General features: G+C 40.7%; 1 protein-coding gene across 1 annotated transcript; it reads left to right on the top strand.

The window, feature by feature from the left end:
- The first annotated feature begins 4,642 nt into the window (after window positions 1–4,642).
- On the top strand, window positions 4,643–14,457 carry herc56.1 (HECT and RLD domain containing E3 ubiquitin protein ligase 56.1). The gene is made up of 23 exons (XM_076732078.1): window positions 4,643–4,865; window positions 4,975–5,092; window positions 5,194–5,270; window positions 5,720–5,941; window positions 6,039–6,130; window positions 6,924–7,054; window positions 7,552–7,676; window positions 7,768–7,844; window positions 7,931–8,049; window positions 8,178–8,237; window positions 8,390–8,495; window positions 8,666–8,864; window positions 9,379–9,527; window positions 9,638–9,754; window positions 10,002–10,100; window positions 10,212–10,376; window positions 10,505–10,645; window positions 10,820–10,986; window positions 11,116–11,182; window positions 11,316–11,386; window positions 12,403–12,586; window positions 12,722–12,824; window positions 13,167–14,457. Exons 1-23 carry the CDS (start codon window positions 4,643–4,645, stop codon window positions 13,382–13,384), a joined length of 3,030 nt encoding a protein of 1,009 aa, XP_076588193.1. The 3' UTR covers window positions 13,385–14,457.
- The last annotated feature ends 1,306 nt before the right edge of the window (window positions 14,458–15,763 follow it).

Genomic DNA, 15,763 nt, shown 5'->3' with positions numbered 1-15,763 from the left:
CTTCAGGATACCGTCAAAAATTGTCAAAACACTGCATCTAGCATGACATCAAAAATCAGATGCACAGTGGTAGCACGTGCAACTGATTTGTTATGAATTTTTAGTGTTAAGCTTTAGACAGTTGCTGCAGCGCCACCATCAGGACTATGAGCCCACAATGCCAGTTCGAAGACGTTCGGCATAGGACTGACCTCAGTGCCAAGATTTGTTATTTTCGTGCATGGAAAGGCTGATTTCCTGGTGGAAAAAAGAAGACCAATAACATTGGCAGACAAATAAACAGATAAGAAGCACCAGATTGGTAAAGAGAGAAAAGAAAGTGGGGCAAAGAGTAAATCAACCCTCTGCGGTCATGCTGCTCTGGGATCTGTGGAAGCAGCGAAGGGGAGATGATACTGTGGATGTTTAGGTCCTGGTACAGCTCAGCACAACTAATTCCCCTGAAGCTGGGTAGACACAAACACACACACACACAAACACACACACATACACACACATTGCTGGAAGTGCTCATGGCAGTTTGTTTCTCAAGAGGCTGCATTCCTTCACTTACTGTTGCTTCAAGAGGCTAAAACGTCTGACATGAGTACAGCAAAGCCACAGCAGGAGAGACCACCATTAAATAGTGCAGAGTAAGTGCTGAGTAAACAGAAAATACAGTAAGAAAATACAGCCGTTTATCATTTTGTTGGTATTGTCCGCTGGTTTCTCTTTCTGGTGATTTTAACGACCTTATTTTAACATCAATATTTTGTTAATTACTGATTGGCAGCCTCTCTAGCAGCTAGTCTCCCCTGTGTTTTTCATTTTGTGCCTCTGGGTTGGATTTGGAGAGAAATCTGTTTTACTGCTCTATGGCACAAAACAGGAAGAAGGTGATGTTCCTGCAGGCCAGACTGAGCTGAAGCTTTGACAGTTTCTGGCAGCGGTGGATGAAAGAAGGCAACGGCTGATGCAGGAATCACTTCCAGCATGGTGATCCTCTTCAGTACAGCCAAGAGAACAACACGGACATTTCCAAGAAATGCAGTGTATGAGGAACAGGCATTTATCATTATTGAATGTGGTCAAAGTTTTCAGATAAACTAAATGTTTGAAAATTCCAAATTAATGTTTGAGGTTTTGGATTGATTTTAAGATTTTATTGTTTATATATATTCAAATCCTAAAAATTCATGCCCTGAATTACATTTCTGATCTGAGGATCCGTCATGAGCTTTTTATCTTTAAGACTGGTGACAGTTTGTTTTGAATTGGGCATTTTGTTTTTAAGTCGTTACAGCCAGCAAGTATTAAAAAAAAGCAAAAAAGGATCAAGATAAAGAGTGTACAGGATACAGAATAAAAAAAATCAACTATGTTTCTGTACATTATGTACAGATTATAAAAATACTAATTACCTTAAAAATACTACTGTCCATAAAAATACTGTTGCCAATATTCTTATGAGAAAACTGCCAAGGTCATATATTGAACTGCAATTGAGAAATGTTCTTAGATAAAAAGAACACTGAATTCCACAAGTCTATATGTAGTTTGTTCAAAAAATACTGTTGCCAACATGGGTAATAAATACAGCATTATTGCACAGTTGGAAAAAAAATCTACAACAAATTAATTAAAAATTGCACAAGATGTGACACCAGGTGTCGTGAATTATGCGATCATATATTAGTACTGATAACAGTACTGCAAAAAAACAGTGGGTTTATAATGCAGAAATGGGATAAACAGCTGCAGTAGCGTTCTTTCTTACTCACTGGATGCAGCAGTACAGCATCCAGTGTTGCTGAAGGAGCTGCTTAAGCCCCCCACCATCTCATGCCGGGGGTTGGATGGGTTGTCCATGACAGATATCAGCTTGCTAATATCCTCCTCTCACCCACCTCCTCGATGGCGTCCAGAGGGCACCCAAGTACACCCCAGTATTTGTACACATCCACAATCTCAGTATCCATATCTCAAACCCTGGATGCTGACCGGTGTAATCCGGGACACATTCCTGCTGAAAACACCATCTCCTTTGTCTTGCTCCTGTTTATGTGCAGATAGTTGAGTCCACACCGTTTGACAAAGTTGGTTACGACCTCCCTGTATTCCAGTTCATTTCCCTGTGATCAGAGAACTTCTGGATGTGACAGCTGTTGGTGTTGTGTCTGAAGTCTGATGTGTAGAGGGTGAAGAGGAGAGAGGACTGTGCAGAGCCCCCGTGCTGCAAACCACCACACCACACAAGTTAATAATCAACTATAATTAACAGCCCGCCTGCATCAGTGTTTTCTCTTATTTTGTCTAATTAGACATCTTCTGATGAGCAGTCAGACAGACTTGCTTCCCATTCATTTCTATCCAGAACAGGGTGAGACGCATTCACATCCCATCACGAATTCATGTTCAATTCAACTTCCCTCTGAACTCTGACACATCAAACTGTGAGTCTCTCCAGCGTTCAGCCAGTTTTCAAGAGGAGGTGAGGCTGACCTCTCATTCAGGTAGTATTGTCTGTTTATATTCTGGTTTTCTAACTGCATGGCAAAATAAAAAGCAGCAGTAGAATAAGGGATGCTGTCTGGCTGCAGTGACAGAGCTCAATGAGAGTTAAATGCTGGATAATTTACAGCTTTGTGGACTGCTGTTGTTAGCCCGCTAGCCATGCTTGCTCCAGCAGCCACTCTGTGTTTTTCATTTTGTGCCTCTGGCTTGGGTTTGGAGGGAAATCTGTTTTATTGCTCTGTGACAAACAGAAAGAAGGTGGTGTTCCTCCAGACTAAGCTGAAGCTGAAGTGAAAGGCTGATAGAAGAATCATGTCCAAAAGAACGGAGATCAATGACTGCAAAATGCTGATTTACAACTTTGAGTACTGCTGTGCTTAGCCTGCTAGCCATGCTAACTCCACCAGTTAATGTCCAGCTGTAAAGGCAGACACGTTACCCCTTATCATTCTTACTGGTTCATGTAGCTTGGTAAAATCATGTCATTCCCTGCATAACTCCACTCAAACGTCTGGGTTTACAATGTGTGCAGGAATCATTTCTTCAATGTCATGTAAAAGAAAGCAACATCAAGTTATTCTAAGACGAAACTAAACACTGTAATGGAATACATTCTGCCCCATCCAGTCAGTAAAAACAGTGTACAGGAGAGGCTGTCTGAGGCGATGCTCTGCAGGGGTCAAAGAGGTCAGGACAGAGTGAGACACTTTAAAGACATTTTAAAATCATGTGCACACAGTTGATTCCTCTCACTTGTGATGTGTTTTTTTTTTTTTTGCTGTGTGAGAAAGCCAGAAACACATCTGAAGAATTTATCGAAATACTATTGAAATCGCAGTATGGCCGAGCACAATACGCAAATCCCAGGAGCTGCAGCTTTCTCATAAAAGTAAAATGGAAAGTAAAAAAGTAAAAAACCATTATAAATGAAGCATGGTGGTGCAACACGCTTGTTTGGTACAGACCCTAGCAAAACTCACATCTTCATCATTTTAAGAATTTATTTTCAGCTAAACTTAAACTTTACTTCGCTCAAACTGGAGTCTCGATGTCTGTCAGGATAATCCCAATATGATTGTTTTCCTATTGTTCCTATTGTTATTGTTCTTGCTGAGAGGGAGGAGAGGGTGATTAACGGACACAGGGAGATGTTATCAGGCAGTATTTCACATTTCATGCTGTCCTGTCTGTTCTTCTCTCCTGTCATTGTCTACTTTGAATTACATTTGCATGATCTTAAAGTGAAAATGTCATCTCTAATTGATTCTTACATTCTGATAAATAAATTGCAAAACAGCCTCCATCTCCCCACTGTTAATATTTCCCCTGCACTCACACTGGAGTCCAGATAAGACAAAGGTCCAGTCTCTACCTCCACCTTGTGGGCGATTTGTGTCATTATCTTTGAAGTGAATCACACGCTTCAAGATCTCAGTATCAGAAGCTCAGCAGTGCATTTTGGTTATTCCATATGAGCTTCTTGGGTTTTTGTTTATTTTGACTATTACTGGCTTTTACTCAAAGTCACTGATCCTGTCTTCTTCCCCACTGCTGAAACGAAACAACATATGACCGATCCGCACATTCAACCGCCTCCACAGCAATACCTGTAATCATATATATAATAACAAACTTCATTTATATAGCACTGAACGATGTTACAACGTTCTTTACAAAATCAGAATAAACCAGATAAGACAGACAAAACGAGGAAAGTGCGAAGGATGATAAAATGAAGTGAATACGATCAAATGAATGGGAATAAAAAGAGTGTAAATAAAACATAAAAACAACAGAAACGTTTGAAGGAGAGATTTTCAGGACTTGGAGTGGCAGAGAAGTCACCTGTAAGGTGAGCAAACAGCTGATGTCCCGCACTCACACGCACTCACACACGCACACACGCGCGCGCTCTTTGAACAATCCTCAAGAAGCGTCGACAAACACCGCGCCGGACATCCTCCTGCAGGCTCTCTTTCGTTTTTTCTGGATTTAAAGGTGAAATGATCAGCTGTGTCTGTGTGCCACCCTGTTTCGTTTCATCACGACGGTCCCGCTCAGGTTTTGTTTTCCTCGCTGACAGCTGAGTTTCACTTTCGTTTTCAGCTGGTAAAAGTCAGCTGTAGCTCCTGAGGAACGCAGAGCGAGGATGTACTCGTGGGGAGAGGACAGTCACTGCGGCTTTCGGGTAAAGGACGGCTCACCCGTCGACAGAACAGCAACAGATGGGGTCCATTCCCTTAACCTCGGTTACCACATCGCGGATCTGTCAGCAGGTCAAAGTGTGCTGGCTTTCGTCAAAAGTAATGGAAACTCGTTCATCATTCGTACAATTGAGAGAGAAGATGGGAGAAGAGAGAGAGGAAAACAGAGTGAGCATCATGTTCAGTTTCTGCTAAAACAAGTTCACTTTAAGCTCCTGTAGACCGTGTTATCGTGTATTCCACCTGCTGTGTTCCTGTGCCTGTGTGCTGCTTGCAGAGTTTGTGAAATATCCAGAGAAGATTGAGGCTGTGAGCTGTGAGGATGATGCGGTCACACTGCTGTCTGACAGAGGCACTGTCCTCTGTGTGGACACGACTCGCACCTACCTTCCTCGGTAAGGAGAAGCTCTGCTGTCCATGTGCACAGTGGTTGCAAAATCTTCACTTGGATTCACCGTCATGAAGTGTCAGAGCGCTGTTCTTTGTCTTCTCTCAGGCCCGTGGAAGCTCTGTGTAACATACCAGTCTCTCAGGTTGCTTGTGGAAGCCAGCACTCACTGGCCCTGACCAAAGGTACAGTAAAGTGTATAGTGGACTGCAGCTTCTGTGTAAACTGAAGAGGAGGAATTAATCTGGCACTGCTGATCTCTGGACAGTTTTGTGTCTGGGCCTTCCACCTTCAAAACACTGGATAGTTTCATTTGTGGTGCTCAGAGTATTGTACAATTACAGAGATGGGTGTGGATCATGTCATGTGATGAGTTAAAAGGATATTTCCTCATGCTCTCCAGCAACTGCATGCTACCTGTGCTCTTGCCAAGAAGTGTAGCTCTCTGCCCTCCAGCATTCAATGCATTGGGTTTAATGCATAGACATATGTTTACACTATATATGGTAAAGCCCTATGTTTTGTGTTCAAGACATACATCTGTGGTGGCTGGGAAGGGAAGTGTTTGAGAAAGCAGGTTACATTATTGTAGACTGCACTGTGAGATCAGAAAGTCATGGTGATGCCTCCACAGATGGTCAGGTGTATGCATGGGGTCAGGACTCCAGAGGCCAGCTGGGTCTGGGAAAGAGGAAGCTCGGCGCCAGTTCACCCCAACACCTCCAGTCTCTGTCAGCGATCCCCCTGGTTCAGATCGCCGCAGGGGGAGAGCAGAGCTTCGCCACCTCTTTGTCTGGAGGTGTGTTCGGCTGGGGCAGGAATGACTGTGGACAGCTTGGGCTGGGAGACAGGACAGGTAAAAAAAAAAAAAAGCAGCCGTGAAACCTGATGTTTATCCAAATATGTGCTGTTTCTGTACCGTGAAAACCTGACTTTTCATTTCTTTTCTGTAGACAGACATAGACCAACTCCTGTTCATTGCCTGAACATGAAGAAAACGGTTCACATCTCCTGTGGAAGAGACCACACTGCTGCTCTGACAAAGGTTAGACAAAGAAAGCTGGTAACAGTTACTTGACACTAAATTACTGACACTTACTTCTTTAGTACCTCCTCACAGTATTGATATCACATTTTGTATAACCAGAAAACTTTTAACAGTCTCATAATGTATCCACTAACCAACAACTTTGCTGGAAAAAGAGCCATTCTACCTCTAAGAGAGCAGACATATGAAGAAAATAATTCTCACCAAACGGCACCCATATACGAATGGAATGATTGAAAAGGTTTAAATGTTCTTATGGATTGGATTTTTATTATGTGTGCATTGTTAAATACCAATTTTCTGCAAAAGCTAACATGAGGAATAGACCAAGATGTTAGATAGTCCCTCTTTATCAGGCTTAGATATCAGTTTAAAAGATGTATTTTTGTTTTCAAAAGTCTTGACATTGATTTTGTGGCTGACAATGACACTAATGAGAGCAGTGAGAGTGCAAACAGTGAAGTTACAGGTTTACAGGTAAAACCAAAACAATGAGCTGAAAGACACTCAGACTCCACAGAGCTGAGGAGAGCTGCAGACTCATGATCGTTCACTGTGGGATCATCGGTACGAAGGACACCTTTTACGTAGTGGCAGTCTGGATCCATGGTTAATACAAAGATATTTGTTGGTGCAAATGAGCAGAGTGGACAAAATGAAAAAGAATTCCATTTATCAACATGTTGCTTTTTTGTTAAGAAAAAAAACTGCTGACATTTTTAATCCCACAGATTTCTAAACGTTAATTACTTTGCAACTTTGAACTATGTTTACCTGTTTGCTTCCTCAGACAGGTGCAGTGTTTACATTTGGCTCCGGTCAATACGGACAGCTTGGCCACAACTCACTCAGTGATGAGCTGCGACCTCGGCTTGTTGCAGAGCTCTGGGGGGCAAAAGTCATCAAGATCGCATGTGGACGGTACAGTACCTGTCATAATGCCATAATTCTACTTTCAATCGTTGCAGTTTTACTCATGTAAGGATGAGAGTTAAAATGTATTTTTAAATCAAAATCAACTCAGTGTCTCTCAGTTGGTTCCAGATGACACAGAAATAAACTCCAGAGACTAAATGTGAACTAAAGAGACACTTCATGACTATTGAGGAGAAGCTGACTGTCATATTTTGCACAGTTGCATCAGAATATTAATCTCAGACTATGAACCTTTAGATTTTATTCTGTTTAGTGTTTCATCATAACATCACAATAACCGTGAAGACACTGAAGAAGGCATCTGACCTGCATTCTGAGTAAACTTTTCACTACAACATCTAATGTACATCGTCTGGCAGTCACTTGTAAAATGTACACAGAGCTAGTTTCAGGATGATGCAATCAACAATCAGCAGTCAGTCTATTTACAGTATGTCTCTGACGACATTAAAAATGTTGGTTGTAATATGTTATCTGCTCAGACATCACACATTAGTGCTGACAGACTCCAAGAGGGTCTACTCCTTTGGGTGCGGAGAGCAAGGGCAGCTGGGACGTGGAGAGGAGAGTCATCCGTCTGTGCCGCTACCTGTTCAAATGCCACAGGGTGACTATGTTTCTTTAATAAGTGAATTAAATAATGTGAATGCATTGAATGGATTTATGAAGGAGATTACACTGTTCAATCACTGTTCCAGACACGGCTGATCATCCCAAAATTGAAAACATCTTCGCTGGAGGAAACTGTTCATTTGCAACATGCGTGTCTAATGAGGTACCAACAGTAAGTGCAGTCTGTGTAGGCCATGATGGCTGGAGGAGGAATAATGTGAATATCAAGCCACTTTGTTTCTTTCACAGGACGTTCATGAGGAGTCAAGCGTCACCACTGTCAGCAGTGTAACACAGCAATGTCTTGAAGACATGATTGACAAATGGACTTCTCAGTGTGATTCGAAGTCATGGAAAAAGATAAAACAGTAAGTGTAACACAGTAGTAGTTTATTCAGGTATGTTGCCATGAAGAATAACCCGATGTTAATTATTCCCTGAAAGCTTCTTACACTGTTTTCTCAGTGCAATTGACTGAAAATGTTCATCTTCACAGGGAAATCCACAGGGCATTTTCCTCTGCATCCTTTGTGAATAAAAGCTTCCTTGAGCAAAGGTAAACACAGTACATGTGTGCATGAAAGTCGTTTTATTCTGGAAAATCATAACATTTCCTGTTTAGCCATGCTCACTGTTGGATGGAAGGTGATGAAATATGGCAGACATTGTCACATTGTCGTAGTGAAGTTTTGTTTTTTGTGTTTTTAGCAAAGATAAACATTTCCGGACTTCACGAAAGGACTCTGGCTTGAACTTGTCACTTGCACGACTTACTTTCAAGAAACTGGTGAAAAAGGACAAAGTTTTGGCAGAGGTATGTAACTGATGTGTATGTAATCTGTATGATTTTGTCTCTTTCTAATATGCCTGCTAACTTGTCTGAGGCTTTTTTAAAAAAATGACCAAATGCAGACACTTTAACTCTACACACCTGTACCCACATTGAGTGGTGTGTGACCCTTGTAATCCTTTTCAAACTGCCAGGTTGAGGCTGCAGTTCTGCGCTTGCTTCCTTCCCTTGATAAGAATCCAGTAGGAGTGGAGGGGCTGAGGATCTATTTGCTTCTCAATGAGCTCCTGCATGCCATCCAGAGAAACAAACACCCACAAGCCAGCACAAAGCTTGCTGAGGCGGTCGCTGCTGCTGTACTGAGTTTGTCTCCTGACAACCTCCAGGTCATAGGTACTGTCACCACCACACATGTGGCGTTAGCATAGAATCTGTATTTTTTTTTTTTTTTTATTTTAAGATGCAGTACATTTAAGTTATAGCCCTTGAGATTTTCATGAAATCAAACTGCATTTTTGCAACTTTTTATTTTTATTGGTAGTGGCGGAGTCCGCCATTCCTGTGCTAGATTCAGATTTTCCTCCCTGGAAGCATGAGAGAGTCACAGGGAATGATGCATGCATGCAATCCAGTGCAGTTTTATTTCATTGATAACAGCCTCACTCTGTACTGGTCTCTGTCTTTACACCCTATCAGAGCTGCATTAAGTTACTGCTAATGCTAACAAAGTATTCCACTGCTGCTGCATCTAATGAGAATTATCACACTTTGCTTGCTGTAACACTGGTACTCACGGGTGTCACCAAATCAACCAGGAACAAACCTTGAATTATGTCCTTGACATTTGCTCAGGAGTGAAATGTTAACTGACATTAATGTGTGCAAATCTCTGTGTTGTCTTCCCCAGGGGACTGGTGGTCTTCACAGTCGCCTTCCACCATGAAGAAACATGTTAAGGTGTGGAAGCAGGCCCTGTCAGTGATCCTGTCCTTTGTTCCGGTACCTCGCAACTCTGGAGTCAGAAACCTGCTGCTCGTCCTGCAGTATATGTACAATGTTAGCATCAGTTGATACCCATATGTTGTGTAAATGTCACACAACTTGATCCTAGGCTCGCTCTCACTACAAAAGCTTTTAACCTAATAAGTAAAACACTTGTTTTAAAGGTCAACAGCAGGATTGCAGAACCTCGACGGATACCAGAAACCGATTTTTACATGTTGATTGGCCAAAACTTTCTTTGTGAGGATGTCCAGCTTTGGCGTTCACGGTCACAACACAAGGTAAAAAAAAAACAAAACACATTGTTACTTAGTTTGTGAGCTAAAGAAATGTGTCTGTAAAGCATGAGATTAAATCCACTTCATGACAGCTGCAAGTCATTCAAGTTTCGCTTTGTTTCAGTCACTTTTCAGAAAGTAGCTATTCATGAAAAAAAAAAAAACGCATAAAAGAATCTGTGATCTTCATGGGTTGTGATATAAATGTTCTGCTAAAGTAAAGAACCTGTATGCTTTTCTTCCCTTTTAGAATGTGCGTGCTGAGCCACTAATCCTCTGTAGCTTTCCAATTGTGATGGATCTACAGTCAAAGAAAATGGCTTTTGACATGAATGCTGAGTACACCAAGGTAACAGACAACTAGCCCAACTAGCCTTTACACACATTATTATAGTATGGATTAATACAGTTAGCTGGCAGCTGCACAACACAAGAAATTAAATCTTTTATTTTATTCCAGTGCGAAGTATGTTATCACATCATCCGTGATATGATGTTTCGAAATCTATTCCCACTGCCTCAAGACGAGTTCTTTGGACTGAACCTGAGGCGAGCATCGGTTTTAGAGGACACCTTTGAACAACTGGCTGCTGCCAGTAACAGTGACTACAAGATGCCACTTGTGGTAATACATCTAGTTTTGATCTGATAGCCTGGCCAAGTCATTGTAAAAAGCTTGCATTGTTGTTGTTTAGTTACTCTTGTATAAGCTACTGTTTCAGCAGGTAAACTTCATGCCATTTTGTCTTCCAGGTTTATTTTGATGAAAACTTTGCAATCAGTGATGTCTGCACAAAAGACTTCTTTTACGAAGTGTTTCATGAGATGGTGTCAGCTGAATCTAGGATGTTCATGTTCAATGACTCGGAAACGCTGGCATGGTTCCCTTCCAACGTAAGACTTCATCCTCATATAGAACAATAGCCTCAGAAATCACTGTATTTAATAGATTCCCTCCTGATGATAACAGTGAGCCAATATTCAATTCTGATCTTAAGGTCTTACATCATAAACAAATAAGAAAGATTTCTGATTCCTGATATAAATTGTCTCTACCATCAGCACCAGGCGACACAGGAGGACCAGAGATACTTCCAGCTTGGAGTTCTGTGTGGATTGGCTTTATACAACCAATACATCATACACTTACCCTTCTCACTGGCCCTGTTCAAGAAGCTGCTTAATGTAAAGCCTTCACTGGAGGATATGATAGAATTCAGCCCATGTGTTGGAGAGTAAGAGGAATTCATGTATATATAAATCACACAGATTTTAGTTTTAGGTTGATTTTCTGGTCATAGCATACTGGAAACATTGTACAGCCTCCTTGATATCGTAAATTTGATTCCTTTTGTTGTTTCAAGGAGTCTGAAATATATCCTGGAAGACTGCAATGATGATGACTTGGAAAACCTGTACATGGATTTTTTGGTAGGTGTTTCACAGATGGCTTCTGTTAATTGTTCTCTTTATAATGTCTAACTGACAATCCATGATCATTTTATCCATTATCAATAAAGCACTGCTATCACTACCTTCTTCTATCTTACATTTTGATCAACAGATCACCTGGAATGGGGTAAACGTTGACCTTGATCCTGAAAATCCTGGAAAGCCAGTGACGAGTCAAAATAAGTAAGGACCAAAGCATATATTACTCTGCTCAAATTTTTGCAACTTTCATGGGAGCAACGAATGTCAGCCAAAACAATGAAGGTGTGAGTTAGGAAAACAAAACAGTCTAAAAGCTAAAGCTAAAAGGGGCTGTAACCCTCTGCAGAGCTGAGAGGAACTGCGAGTCTGGTGATAAGTCTCTGTGTTTGTCAGAACAAGCGACCCCTTTCACGATACACAGAATCATCTGATCCATTGTTACTATGAAACTATTGGACTCAGCCTTCTTAAACAAAGGAAGTTACACAGCTACCAAGTACAAGGGGTTATTGAGTCTTCTCTGTAACAGTTAATAAGAATCTGACCCCTTGTAGAGATATCAAACTTGTATATTATGAATAATTGAGTCATTTCTTTCTGCAGCTGACCTGGACACAGTTATTTATGCTTTCATTGTTAATTAAACAGGAGAATGTTACAAGTCATCCATCACTTAATATCCTCAAAGCAGTTCTTGAGGACAGCTACACGGCTGCTTTCAGTAGGAACGACAAGATGATATGATTGTGTGTCATCTGCATAGAAAAAAAAAACGTCCATCATGTCTGCCAAGTATGTGATCAAAGGGAGGAAAAGAGTGAGGCCCCTTTAGGTACAGCACAAATGAGTTTTGTAGATGAGCAAACGAATCTACCAAGTTCCACAGGAAGACTTCTGTCAGTTGACAATATATATAAAATGCCAAGGAGTATAAACATGTCAACCGTCTCCACTGTCTGGTTGTTGATGACCAATGAGGGAGGACCAACTCACTCCTCTGAAAGTCAGTTGTCATTTCTTTTGTTTAGCAATGTTGAAATCAGGTTGTTTGACACTGGCCATCTGACTACAAATCAAATCTGTAATAGAATTTCTTGGCTAAAAAACCTGGTTTTACCTCACACTTCATTTCTTGCTCGAAATAAGTTGGAACAAAGCATTTAATAGTTTGACAGATGAACCTATTTGTTGAATTGAAACTTTCATTTGCTACACAGGAAGGAGTTTGTGGATGCCTATGTGAATCATGTCTTCAACGCATCAGTGGAGGGTGTGTTTGAGGAGTTCAAGCGCGGCTTCTTCCAGGTGTGTGAACGAGATCTGGTGAACCTGTTTCGGCCAGAGGAGCTCCAGGAAGTGCTGGTGGGAAAAGACTTCCATGACTGGGAAAAGCTGAAACAGGTAAACTCATGGTATCATTTTCTCTGCAACTACAACAGATTTATCACATCCTGACGTGCTTGATTTGAACAGTACCAGTGTTTCTAACTGTCTGCACCAGGAGTCATTCTAAGAGTCTGTTTCACTGTAATTAAGAACACAGGTTATGAGGGAGGATACCATGTTGGCCATCCCACCATACAGATTTTTTGGGAGGTTTTTGATGAACTAAATGAGGATCAGAAGAAAGCTGTCCTTTGTAAGTATTGTACCGGATTTTAACATAGAAACAGTCTAGACATGCAGTATAAATTGAAACTACTGGAGCATAATTAAGTCAATTATCAGTACTTTTTTATCACTCATAGCAATTTCAGTCAAGATAGTTTGTGAATGTTTTTGCATTAACTGTTCTGTACACTTGCTGCCTGGTGATTCTATTGTAGGAAAACACACTTGCAGAGTAGATGATATTTTACAGAAATGTTTTTTTTTATCAATAAAAGAGCTGTTCTCATTAGAATGAGCAGCCATAACATTATGAATGTCTGAGTCGAACAGTGAGAAACTCACAGACAACCTTGTTCCCCTCCACCACTAGGGTTTGTGACTGGTTTTGAAAGGGTGCCTATTCTTGGCATGGAAAAGATCAAGATGACAGTCCGAGTTAAACAAGTCCCGGGTCTCTTGTATGACGAGTACTACCCTGAGGCATATACATGTTACTCATTCCTGGAGCTGCCTTTATATTCAACCAAGGAGATCATGCAAACCAAGCTGACAGAGGCCTTGAGCAACAACAGAAGAATCTTCAAGTGATGGTGAGACTGTACCGTCACAGCTCATCTCTACTGAACAGAGGACTAATCATTTGTAAAAAAGTGGCCTTTGTGGCTACTGCTAGTGTACCTGTGTGTTTGGGTTTAAAAGTCTTTATGATGATGATGGTGATGATGATGATGATGATGATGTCTTAAGTTATTTCATTGTATTTCCTTTCATGACAATTCCACAGGGTATTGAGAGTGTGATAGAGTGTGTTATTTTGGGGCCAAGTTAAAGAAAAAATGTTACATGCAAAATAAATGTTTACAGCAAAGATTGATCCTCTATTTTGTAAAGCTGTGCAAGTTTATTGTGTTTATCAAATAAGGTTTTTTTGTAATATTGTAGAGAACTTTGAGATGTGGCCCCTGCTGTTGCAGAGTGGATTCAAGCAGTGATAGCAGGGCTTAAAAACACGATGCCATTACACAGTTCAGTGGATTACCTAGGTTGTATTGAATAGATTAGTATGTTAAATGGCAATAATGGGAAACATTAAGAAATGGGTCCCACCAATTTGAAAGAAGCTCTTCTTGAAGCACTTTTTTTTTCCTTGACATGCATACAGTTACAGTTGTCAAGTTCTGCATTAATCTCTCCTTGAAAGCTATTCCCTAATATATACGTATGTATGTATGTATGTATGTATGTATGTATGTATGTATTATTTGCTGTTTCAGTTTTTCAATGTTGTGTGTATATTAATGTGTATGGCTTTTTTTTTCTTTTTTTCAATTTCACATTTATTGATGTACATGTGTGGAAAATAATGAAAATTCTAATTTTAAAATACCAACGCCAGTGCTATTTTCTACTAAGAATTTGGATTAATGTTATTAGAGGCTGGGCAGCTCTGCTACCAGTCCCTCTTGTATTTGCCAATGTTATTATTCTTTGTCTTTGAAGCAGGAAATCTGCCTTCCCATGCAGGAAAATAAAGAAATCTTGATTCAGAGGTCATCCTATGCCAAATGTCTTCAAACTGGCACTTTGGGCTAATAGTCCTGATCGTGGCGACATTCTTGGAAATAATGCTGTATTAAGTTACTGTAAATGCAGACATTTCCTACTGCAGCAGCTTCACATTAAAAGCATTTAACTGGCAAAACATAAACTGACTGTGTCACAGGAAATGCCATGTGTTTGGCAGTGCACTTTGCACTTCTTGCTATCATTCATCAAAAATGCATCTACAAAACTATAGTTATTTTTAGCATCATTTTGACAGTGAATCAGCTAAAAATGCTGCAGGGGGTGGTGGAAGACGGAGGAGCAGCAGCAGTGAGCTGCTGCAGAGCAAACCTCCAAACACGTAGTGATGTCACTGGCATCACTGTAGTATAAAATCATTAAATTAAAAAAGACATTAGTAACTATAGGTGTGGCCAAATCAAAAATGACTAAAATCTTTGTGATTGCGACTTAATCACTGGCCATTAGAGACTAATCTATGACAGAATAATCAGCATTTGAGTGTTTAACTTCCGAAACTAAACAGAACCCAGTGAAGTAAAGTGTAGTTATTAGTATGCAACCACAATTTTACAGCACTGATTGCCAACTGAAAGAGAGGGAACGGACATAAGGAGCTCGTCTGGGAGACAAATTGCATGGTGAAAGTGAGAATTGTAGCTACATGCTAAGGGTGTGAGCTTTCATCACTAACCTGAGTTGACCACCTCGCAATACAAACACAGCAGGTAACTCCAGTTTCTCTTTTGTTTTTGCCGTCACCACATAATGTTATGATGTGGATGGGTGTGTGATTTTCATTTTATCGTATTTATGTGCTTTGGTTAAGTTTTGTTTTCCGTTGCTCACAGTTATGTTTCTCTTCTGACTGACAGAGCTGAGTCATGTAAATCAGCTCTGAGTCTTTCAGAGTCACTTCACCAAAATGTGCCCGTTCCTGACGAGCTGGTATGACCAGTGTTGCTGTTGCAGCCCTACATCAAATGATCCTGCAGCCTCAGAGGCTGTAATGTCTCCATGAAGATCATGAATACAGCTTCATCAGTTTCTGTGTCAGTCAGGATCAGTAAGTCTCCAATTTGTTCAGTGAAGCCCTCAAACTGATCTAAAAAAGCAAAAGGCATTTGCCTCCATCTGTTCAGCTGCAGCCAACATATCTACCACTGAAGCACACAAGATTTCATTGAGATGGACACCAGGTGCTGCCATCCTGAATTCAGCAAAAGTAGTAGATTCAAGTTCAACCCCTATTTGAGTCCACCCTCTGACTATTGATGGATAAAGCTGACAGATTTAATTCACTGCAGCACACCACACGATGGATAAATGTAAGTAGAAATGGATAAATTAATATAATTAGAAATACATAAATGTTATGTATTTGGTATATAAGCATAGAGC

The sequence above is a fragment of the Chaetodon auriga genome, chromosome 6 (assembly GCF_051107435.1).
Source record: "Chaetodon auriga isolate fChaAug3 chromosome 6, fChaAug3.hap1, whole genome shotgun sequence".
NCBI lineage: Eukaryota > Metazoa > Chordata > Actinopteri > Chaetodontiformes > Chaetodontidae > Chaetodon > Chaetodon auriga.
The sequence above is the reverse complement of the archived record's forward strand: the minus strand, read 5'-3'. Positions and strand labels throughout refer to the sequence as shown.